The 12500-nt window shown below is 33.2% G+C and overlaps 1 protein-coding gene across 1 annotated transcript in view; it reads right to left on the reverse strand.

Moving 5' to 3' along the window:
• The window catches only part of LOC113813626 (eukaryotic translation initiation factor 4E type 3), an 8022-nt gene extending 6683 nt beyond the window's left edge, over positions 1 to 1339 (reverse strand). The window contains exon 1 of the mRNA XM_027365652.2: positions 821 to 1339. Within this exon, the coding sequence (XP_027221453.2) occupies positions 821 to 978 (158 nt within the window). The 5' untranslated portion in view covers positions 979 to 1339. The remainder of the gene's footprint in view (positions 1 to 820) is intronic.
• Positions 1340 to 12500: the final 11161 nt, after the last annotated feature.

Consider the following 12500-nt stretch of genomic DNA (forward strand, 5'->3'; position numbering starts at 1 on the left):
GAAAAACGCAAATAAAAGTGCGAGACAAAAAACAGAAAAAAAAAAAAAAAATTCAATTCAATAAAAGACAAACTTAATTCGCTTAAAAACGATGTTCTCTTAAACAATAAAAGGATTTTGTTGCATATGATCCCAGCTACTAACAATATCCCTCATCTATGCTAAGAAATCTATCCAATTTTTTATTCAATAAAATCATACCCAAAAAAGACTGAAAGAAAGAGAGAGAGAGAGAGAGAGAGAGAGAGAGAGAGAGAGAGAGAGAGAGAGAGAGAGAGAGAGAGAGAGAGAGAGAGAGAGAGAGAGAGAGAGAGAGATGAGAGAGAGAGAGAGAGAGAGAGAGAGAGAGAGAGAGAGAGAGAGAGAGAGAGAGAGAGAGAGAGAGAGAGAGAGAGAGAGAGAGAGAGAATATGAATGGAACGACTCTGGACTTCTACGATCAACAAAATCCGTTATTCACCGAATAGTAACTGGATTCATAAAAAGATTTGACCTAAAAACAACAATAAGTTTTTTTTTCCCTGGGCAGGATGATGCCAAGGGTATTACAGCAGCAGGAAGAAATAAGGAGGAGAAGGAAGAGGAGGAAGAAGAGGATATAAGGAAAAGGAAGAGGATATAAGGAAAAGGAAGAGGAGAAGGAGGAGGATAAAAGAAGGAAGGAAGAGGAGGAGGAGCAGGATGAAGCCAGGGGTATCAGTGTCCCAGAGGCAGGAAGGATGAGGATACAAGAAGGAAGAGGGCGAGCAGAAGAGAGGGAGGGCGAGAGGGAGGGCGAGAGGGAGGGCGAGAGGGCGAGAGGGCCGTCCCCCTGACTCACTTGTCAATCCAGAAGGTCCAGTGGGTGTTGAGGGGGACGCCCTCGCACTCGTCCTTCCTGAGGGCGGCATAGGCGTCCGGGTGCAGGGCGGGGGAGCAGGCCACGTCCTCCAGCGCCCCGTTGTTGGCCTCGCTTCCTGGGATGGGGATGGTCGCCATGGTGCCTCCTGGGCCCTCTCGCTCGCTCTCTCGCTCGGGGGGAGGCCGCTGCGACGTCGCCTGGGGTCTCCTCGCCAGGGCTCTTCCTTCCCTCTTCCCTCCCTTGAGCTCCTGCCTCAAACGTCAACAGCCACGGCGGGGAGGGAGGGAGGAGGGGGCCGTCGGGGAGAGGACGGGGGAGAGGAGGACGGGGGGGCAGCGGGGACACGGTTGCACGTTCCCCCTTTTCTCGCCTCCTTTCTCTCGCCTCGCCCGGGGTCCTGGCGGGGTCCTGGCGGGGTCCTGGGACGCGTTTCCGAGCACGGGAGGGGCGTGGCGAGGTCCTGTTCCCCCGTGCGAGCCCCCGAGACCCGCCAGGAGCGAGGATATGTGACAGGGATGAAAAAAAAAGGGAAATCAGCTGGTTCATGACGTCACACCGTGGCTTTGAATGCGCCCACGTCATGCAGCGGGGGGCTTGAATGTGCATACCCAGTGCCCCTGTCCCTCCCTCTGCCCCTCGTGTCAAAGGCAGGCGTGGGCAGTTCCTGACGCTCCGTTTTTTGCAAGGGAGGAAGTGTTAGAAGCAGAAGTTACCGTTATGGTGGCGGGTGGGGTGGGGTGGGGGTGGGGGTGGGGTGGGGCGGGGGGTATGTTGGCACGTGCCCTCAAATCCAAGTGCCAACTGCAAGGGACTCTCTGGCCTTCTCTTTAACTACGTAATAAGAAATGGCTATTACGTGGTTCAGATAAATATCTGCGCGGTTCCTGTGCCTAGCTCGGATCCCAGTTTGAATTTTAGAAAGTCGGTTAGGACAAATATGGAATCTATACATTTTTACTTTTACTGTCTGCGTTTATATATAAAAAATAAATGAGAGACGCAATGTCATCAGAGGAGCTGTTATCAAATCAAATTAAATGTAAAATCAGCTGTCGCCATGAGCAAACAAGTGACATGTTTGAATTCATTTCGAGTAAAACAGAATGTTGGTTTATTACGGAGTATGAAAGAAACCCGGAACATTCCGGATAAACAGACACACACACACAAACACACACAGCCATATATATATATATATATATATATATATATATATATATATATATATATATATATATATGTGTGTGTGTGTGTGTGTGTGTGTGTGTGTGTGTGTGTGTGTGTGTGTGTGTGTGTGTGTGTGTGTGTACATGTATGCATGTATATTTATATACATGCATATATTACACATATAAACATACACACACACACACACGGATATATATATATATATATATATATATATATATATATATATATATATATATATATATATATATATATATATTGCATCCTCAAAAAGAGGAAATATCACGAGCATTCAAAAGAGTCAAGATAACAAAGATAACATATCCTATTAATAGCACCAGAGTCATAACCAACATGTGCAACAACGATATTATTGTCATCATCAGCAAAGACAGTGATAACGATAACAAAGAAAAGAAAAGGACAAAAAAAAAATCCCGCCAAAATTGCAAAAAAACAAAAACAAAACAAAAGACATTCGATTATCTCTCCCTACCCCCCCACCCCCACCCCCCACCCCCCACCCCCCACACACAACAACAAAATTGATAATGGCTTTTTTAGTGTTCTTGATAAGCAGATGTAAATGTATGATAATGGGGATTTTCTGGATAAAATGTAAACTGTAGAAGTGGAGTAAAATATGGTAATTATAAACACTAATAAAGGAAATTATGATATTGAGGATTAGTGATATTCTAACCTACCATTAATCATCGTAATAATAACAAGAATTCCGATGCCAATGACAGTAAAAATAACAATCATATAAATCATAACAATAACTGTGATATAAAAGATAATAATGATAACGGTAGTGGTATGAATCAACATGTTTGTGGTTATTTTTAATATATATATATATATATATATATATATACATACATACATATATATATATACATATACATATATATATATATATACATATATACATACATTCATACATACATACATGCATATATATGTATATATATATATATATATATATATATATATATATACATATATACATATATATATATGTATATATATACATATGTATATACATACATACATACATACATACATACATACATACATATATATATATATATATATATATATATATATATATATATATATATACATATATATATATATATATATATATATATATATATATATATATATATATATATATATATATATATATACACACACATACACACACGCACACATATTCATATATATATATATATATATATATATATATATATATATATATATATATATATATATATATATATATATACAGGTCTACCGAACCTAAATTTGAAGGCAAGTGGAACATCAATCACATTCTTTTTCTTCCTAATGGTAATAAAATGAACAAAGAGTTTATTTCACAAGTTGTTGCAATAGCTACAGTGAAATCATATATTTTTTTTTAACATTGAAATTTATGCGCCTTATACGGTGAGGTATTTCTATATATTTGTTCATGTTACATTTACGAAAGTAGGCTAAAAGGTCACTGTAATTCACTGATGTTATTATCTATATTATTATTCGAGTTATCAGTATGTTTCTTTTTCTTATTATCGCTATCATCCTTATCATTAATGCTATCATGATTTTTTATCAGTATTGTTAGTATTATCATTATCAGCTTTATTATCAATATTACTATTATTGCTATTATTATCATTATTATTATTAGCTCTATGATGATGGTAATAATAACAATAACGATTATTGTTATGGTTATCCTATTACTGTTATTATTATCATTATCATTATTATTATTATCATCATCGTTATCATTATAGTTATTATCATTATCATATTGCTTTTGTCATTACTACTGTTGCTATAGTTATTGTTATCATCATTATCAATGCTATTATCATAATTACCAGTATCATTAATATGGTTATTATAATCATCATATCTATCATAATTATGATTATTAACACTATCGTCATTATTTCTATCATTATCATAATCACTATTATTATCACTATTACTATCATCTTCACCATCATCATTATAGAGATGAAAATAGTATAATTTGTACCACATTTGTCATACCTTGTACTGATGATGAAAACCGACTGAAAATGTATGAAATAGGGTATTGAATATATCGAGAAAGATAACAGCGGAAAACAACCATAAATGGATAAATGTGGGCATAGATAAGAAAGAGAATAATGATAATGATATAGGAATATTGAGTGAAAAGAGATAAAAGGCAATACCAATTAAATTATGTTAAATGTTAGTTCCTTCTGTTGACATTCTCCGTTTTCTTTCGAGCATCTCCATAGTTACAGTCGCAGAAGGAGGCACTTGTTCAGAAATGGCCAACGGTTTATCATGATCAGCTTTTATGTGATTCGATAAAGAGAAATTGCAAAGGAATGGATAATCATAGGCGTAGGAAGGTATTCTGAAGGGAGGGGGGGAGGGCAAAGTAGGTTTCCCCCCCCCCCCAACATAGCCGGGGGTTCTGGAAGCTGGCTAAGCACAAATATGTCAGAGATATTTAATTATTTTATTTTATTTTATTCATATAATTTTATTTTATTCATATATGTCCTCTCAGCTGCAGGGTCAGTGTTCTCAGCAACTGGCTAACTAAGGAATTGCACTGTTTGTTTATGTGCAAGGAATGTTCTCGAAAGTTAGGGAGTGGGGGTGGGCCGAAGTTGGACCCCGCCCCCTCTGTTCAAGAGTGGGGGGGAGGGGGTAGGCGGTCGCTCCCTGTTTCCCCTTTTTTTTAAACCTATGATGGTATCTAAACATGCACATCTTTGATCTAGAGCAGTGTTGGCCAAATTGGGGTCCGCAACATAGATCATAGGGGTACGTGAACAAACAAGGAACACAATAGGGTACGTGAACAAACAAGGAACACAATAGGGTACGTGAACAAACAAGGAACACAATAGGGTACGTGAACAAACAAGGAACACAATAGGGTACGTGAACAAACAAGGAACACAATAGGGTACGTGAACAAACAAGGAACACAATAGGGTACGTGAACAAACAAGGAACACAATAGGGTACGTGAACAAACAAGGAACACAATAGGGTACGTGAACAAACAAGGAACACAATAGGGTACGTGAACAAACAAGGAACACAATAGGGTACGTGAACAAACAAGGAACACAATAGGGTACGTGAACAAACAAGGAACGCAATAGGGTACGTGAACAAACAAGGAACACAATAGTGTACGTGAACAAACAAGAAACACAATAGTGTACGTGAACAAACAAGGAACACAATAGTGTACGTGAACAAACAAGGAACACAATAGGGTACGTGAACAAACAAGGAACGCAATAGGGTACGTGAACAAACAAGGAACACAATAGTGTACGTGAACAAACAAGGAACACAATAGTGTACGTGAACAAACAAGGAACACAATAGGGTACGTGAACAAACAAGGAACACAATAGTGTACGTGAACAAACAAGGAACACAATAGGGTACGTGAACAAACAAGGAACACAATAGGGTACGTGAACAAACAAGGAACACAATAGTGTACGTGAACAAACAAGGAACACAATAGGGTACGTGAACAAACAAGGAACACAATAGTGTACGTGAACAAACAAGGAACACAATAGGGTACGTGAACAAACAAGGAACACAATAGTGTACGTGAACAAACAAGGAACACAATAGGGTACGTGAACAAACAAGGAACACAATAGTGTACGTGAACAAACAAGGAACACAATAGGGTACGTGAACAAACAAGGAACATAATAGTGTACGTGAACAAACAAGGAACACAATAGGGTACGTGAACAAACAAGGAACACAATAGTGTACGTGAACAAACAAGAAACACACACGCCTCACATCTCACATTAAGTTGTGTCATTATTTTTCAAGCATTTTGTTATCAAATCATCTTTTTTTATTCGTGTACTAAATTCGAATTTATTGACCAGCACTCCTCCAATGCAGTCTTTTCATGATTCATCTATCATTTTCATTATCCTAAATAAAACAGTTTGTTCAGCCATGGTGGACGGGGGTGGGTGGGGGGGGTACGTAAAAGTACAAAAAGGTAATAAAGGTTACAATAGACGATTTTTTTTTTTTTTTGATAACACTGATCTAGAGTAATCACATATTTGGAAACAAATATCTCTAATTCTTTACCGTGAAAAGGTTTATTGTATTTTGATAAGACTGATTACAGAAAAAAAAATATCCTAGGAATTTTTCTATAATCTTGAGAAGCTTGAAAGGGAGAGCAAAAATATAAAGAAAAATAATGTTGTCTAAATCAGATAACATGACACATATACCACGAGATAAGTGAATGATTCATATCTTAGGGTAATGATAACAACAACAATAGTATTAATGATTATGATGATAATGGGAATAGCAATAATGATCGCAGTAATACAAATTAACAATAATGATGATCATAATAATAAAAACAATGATAATGACAATAATAATAATGATGATAATGATAATGATATTGATAATGACAATAGTAATAATGATAATCTTAATAATGGTAATGAAAACAATAATGATATAATCAATATTCACTATAATAATGATAACAATGGTAAGGTAAAAATAATAAAAACAATAATAATGATGATAATAGTAATAACAATGGAAGTGATCATATTGGAAAAAATAACAATGATAATATCAACAATGATGATAGTAATAAGAAAAGCACTTATAATATATTAGTGATAATGATAGTGATGGCAATAAGGGTGAGAATAATGATAATGATAATAATAATAATAATAGTAATAAAAATAATAATGATATCAATGACAGTAATAATAATGATAATGATAATAATAATCATTATTATGATAATGATAATGAATAATAACAATAATAACAATAATAATGATAACAATAACAATAATGATTATACTACTAATAATGATGGTAATGATAACTAATAAAATTGGTAATGATAATGATGATAATGATAATAGTATCCATAATAATCATAATATTTCTTATGCATGTGTGAAACAGCTGATTTTGCCTAAACCTTACTATACTTTGACCATCTTGATGAAAATACTAGTTGGCAACTTCTGAGCTAAGCCCCGCCCCATCAGCTGTATTCATTTCAAATATTGAATATTAGTTTAATTTCTTTCGTAATTGGTTTCTTTTCCGGTAATGTTTTTGCCATTGTTATTCCTGAACCATAAAAAAGGGACTGAAAAGCACTTACCGTAAAATATCACACAAATTATTGATGCCAAGAAAGGGGGCGGAGCTATTAACTGTGAGATGCTCGATATAGCTAGATACATAACTATTTATCTAATTTACTCACTACTGTTATAATTATCAGGATTAAAACCAAAATTACCCTCTTTCATTTACGATAACGAAGAGTTCCTTTCAATGAACAACCGCCAGAATACCCTAGGGAAACAGCAAATTTCATTTTTGGGTTCAATAGGCTAAATGGAGGTGGACCTACATAGTTATATTTTCCTTGCTTTCACCTAATGTATTTTCGTACGGCTGACAACTGACTTAAAATAATTTAAGTATTTAGTGTGGCATATAAAGCCTAATCATTATCATATTAGGATGATAATGATAGCAATTATAATGGTAATGATAGGGTAGGTAACTTATTTCAAACAATAATCATAACCACAATAACAATGATGATAATGATGATAGTAATAACAATGATAGCATTGATAATGATGATAGTAACAACAATGATAACATTGATAATGATATTAACAATGATGGTAAGATTAGTACCTATGATGTTATAGAGATAATTATAGTGATAAGGCTGATTATGACAGTTATATTAATAATCATAATAGTTCTAAAAATAATGATAACAATGATGATGATGATAATAATAATAATAATAATAATAATAATAATAATAATAATAATAATAATAATGACAATAATAATAATAATAGTGATAATAATAATAATAACAATGATAACAGTAATAATAATAACCGGAATAATAATAATAAAAATAATAGTAACAATAATAATGATAAAGATAATAACAATAATGGTAATAATAATAATAAAGAAAAAATAATAATGATAGACAATATAATGACGATAACAATGGTAATAATAATAACAAATAATGATAATGATGATAAAGATGATAATTATGATAATAGTAATAAGGATGATAAAGATGAAAAGGGCCATAATAGTAATAACAATGAAAACAGTTAAGATAATAAAGATGATGATAATGATTATAATGATAATCATGTATCATAGTCATAATACTACTACAAATATTATCAATGATAGTGACAGTAATGATGATAATTATAGAACTAATAATAATAATCGTAACACGGATGATAATGAAATTGATAGCGATAATAGTATTGATAATGTTACAAATGAAAATGATAATGATAATAATGATATGACTACTACTACTGCTTATGATGATATTGATAATAACAATGATAATAACATTTATAAGTACTATTACCACAATTATCATAAAAAGTTGTTACATAGTCGTTTTCTATGATATATCAAAATATCCGTTTTCTTTGAATACCACAAGTAAGACTATCACAAATTATTAGGATAATGATAATAGAAATATGAACATATATCACAATTATATTTGTGTTTCTCTCATACTCTCACACTAAGACTAGCATTTCATTCCATGAGACTTATCAGATCACTTCAATTTGATGTGCAATAGAATATAAAGCGCCTGGCATGAGTTGAAAACGCTATTTGTATGTAAAATAGGATGTTACTTTACAATAGATATTAAAGAAAACACACACACAAATCTATGTATGTATATATATGTACATGTATTAATAGATTGTTGTATCACGTAGCACACACACAAATTTATGTATGTATATATATGTACATGTATTAATAGATTGTTGTATCACGTAGCACACACACAAATTTATGTATGTATATATATATATATATATATATATATATATATATATATATATATATATATATATATATATATATGTACATGTATTAATAGATTGTTGTATCACGTAGCCCTGAAAACTTCAACAAAGCCAAACTGTGGGCGTAATTTCACCCTTATCCACAATTCACTAATGAATGTTAAAGTATAATCTATAACCAGTTGCAACAAGTAAATTTGCGTCTGTAAAGTTGAATAAAACCTTTGGCCGTTATAAGTGTTGTTATTATTATTTTTGATTAGACTACTATTATTCTTAGTATTATTGTTATTATCATCATTAATATTATCATTCTCACTATTGTTATTGTTATTATCATCACTATTATTGTTATTATTTTTGTCCTTTTTGTTATTAATATTGTTGTTGTTACTATCATTATGTTATTATTATTATCATTATCATTATTATTACTTTTGATATAGTTTTCTTTATTATTACGTGATATTACAAGTAAGGTTATCATTATTCCTATTATCATTATCATTATTGCTATTATCATCATTATTATTATTATTATTTCTATTATTATCATTGTCACTGTTATTGTTATCACCATTATCATTATTACTATTATCCTTATCATGCGTAAGATTGTGATTATTATTGTATTCTCTTCATTATATTGTCTTTATTATCAATATCATCATTATTGTTATTAATATTATCATTATTGATATTAATATTATTATCAATAATATTACCGTCAATTATTAGTATCATCATCATTATTATTGTTATTAATATTATTCATTATTGATATTGCTATTATTATCAATAATATTACCGTCAATTATTAGTATCATCATCATCATCATTAGCGTTACCATTATCATTTATTATATCATCATTTATAACATTATCATTACCATAAATATTGCAATCATCATTACCTTCGTTGTTGTTATTAGCCTAACAGCCTCAGGGGGGGACGGGGGGAGGGGGTTCCAGGTGCTTCCTTGTGCAGAAAACCCTTAGCCCAGGGTGTCGAGCTCCCCCCCTCCCCCCCGGGATCTCGGGTCATAGCTAACTCCTCCCCCCCACCCACCCCCACCCCCCGCCCAGGATGATAGGCCTACTCGCCGGAGGGTTGATGCTTCTCATAGCTAGGTGCCAGAAGTCTCTCTCTCTCTCTCTCTCTCTCTCTCTCTCTCTTTCTTTCTCTCTCTCTCTCTCTCTCTCTCTCTCTCTCTCTCTCTCTCTCTCTCTCTCTCTCTCTCTCTCCCCCTTTATGAGTCTTTCTCTCTTTCTTTCTGTGTTTTTTCTTTTCTCTACTATTTCTTGTTGTTTGTTTTGCTTTTCTTTCTCTTTCTTTCACTCCCTCCGCCTCTCTACCCCCTCCCCCCCCCAGCTCCTGTGGCACATCTCGGGAACAAGAGAGAGAAAAGAAAAGAAGAAGACTGAACAGGCGCCAAGGATCTTAATGGGAGGTGAGGTGATCGACATGACACAACATACCTTTACATGTAGAAAAAGGTATGAATGAGACTGGATATCTTCACAATACAGTCTCATTCATACCTTCTCTACATTTGTCAACATGGATACGGTTTATACCTTTATATCATAAGACATCCAGACACAAATGAAGAAGACAACGAAGATTACCTAGCGGGCAATTTTGTAAATATATATCAAGTCTAACAGCCCACAAAACCCCGATAATACGTACTATACTCGTTTCACGGTAGCTGCCCGAGGTCGAGGAATAAAGCCTGATCTATTTTTAGACTCAGGCGCCTTCCCAAGCAATGTCAAAGTGTTCCTTAATAAACAAACAAACAAAAAACAATAACAACAACAACAGCAACAACAAAAAACAAGTATAATCGTGATCAGAGATGTTGACAAAGCACTGCCATCAGCAAGGACAGCGGTCAGAACAGATCACAACAATGCACAGTCACTCTCCTTGGATATTTTGATATAGAAATATGCTCATAATGGAGATAAATTTTGATATATCAAGTAGAAGAGAAACTTAACTTCACCAAAATATGTCAAGTGTTTTTTTTTTTTTTTTTTTTTTTTTTTTTTTTTTTTTTTTTTAATATTCCTAATTTCAATGTTTATAGATACGATGCGTTCTTCTCATTTAAAATCAAGAATAATTATGATTTATAGGAGGGAGGGGGAGGGGAAAGGGAGAGTTTGCATATATGTACATGAGGTCTATATAAGTACTTATTACATGATACTCTCAGATAGGATGTCCTCTACAGCTGCTAAGAGTACAGATGTAGAAGGAAATCTGGGTTTAACGTACACAGTAATATGCTTCCGTCATTTATTGAAGGTATCCACGTGGTTTCTCTGGATCTTTTGATTATCTTGAAGAAGTCTTTTTTTAGGGAAATGTCACTGGAAAATTAAACCTTTTCATCCTGGGTGATCTAAATATGTGAATAATTCAATGCAGCCAAATTCAAATTTAATTAGGATAATTATGAAAAAAACAAACAAATTTGAGCAATTGGTAAGTAAACCTATAAGGTCACAGATAACACTTCGTCATTAATTGATGTAATAATAAACAAGAGTTGACATCATTCTCGTATTTAATTGATGTAATAATAAACAGAGTTGACATCATTCTCGTATTTAATTGATGTAATAATAAACAAGAGTTATCATTCTCGTATTTAATTGATTTAATAATAAACAGAGTTGACATCATTCTCGTATTTAATTGATGTAATAATAAACAGAGTTGACATCATTCTCGCATTTAATTGATGTAATAATAAACAGAGTTGACATCATTCTCGCATTTAATTGATGTAATAATAAACAAGAGTTGCCATCATTCTCGTATTTAATTGATGTAATAATAAACAAGAGTTGCCATCATTCTCGTATTTAATTGATGTAATAATAAACAAGAGTTGACATCATTCTCGCATTTAATTGATGTAATAATAAACAAGAGTTGACATCATTCTCGCATTTAATTGATGTAATAATAAACAAGAGTTGACATCATTCTCGCATTTAATTGATGTAATAATAAACAGAGTTGACATCATTCCCGTATTTAATTGATGTAATAATAAACAAGAGTTGACATCATTCTCGTATTTAATTGATGTAATAATAAACAAGAGTTGACATCATTCTCGCATTTAATTGATGTAATAATAAACAAGAGTTATCATTCTCGCATTTAATTGATGTAATAATAAACAAGAGTTGACATCATTCTCGCATTTAATTGATGTAATAATAAACAAGAGTTGACATCATTCTCGCATTTAATTGATGTAATAATAAACAAGAGTTGACATCATTCTCGTATTTAATTGATGTAATAATAAACAAGAGTTGCCATCATTCTCGTATTTAATTGATTTAATAATAAACAAGAGTTGACATCATTCTCGCATTTAATTGATGTAATAATAAGCAAGAGTTGACATCATTCTCGCATTTAATTGATGTAATAATAAACAAGAGTTGCCATCATTCTCGTATTT

The sequence above is a fragment of the Penaeus vannamei genome, chromosome 9, assembly GCF_042767895.1.
Source record: "Penaeus vannamei isolate JL-2024 chromosome 9, ASM4276789v1, whole genome shotgun sequence".
Classification (NCBI taxonomy): domain Eukaryota; kingdom Metazoa; phylum Arthropoda; class Malacostraca; order Decapoda; family Penaeidae; genus Penaeus; species Penaeus vannamei.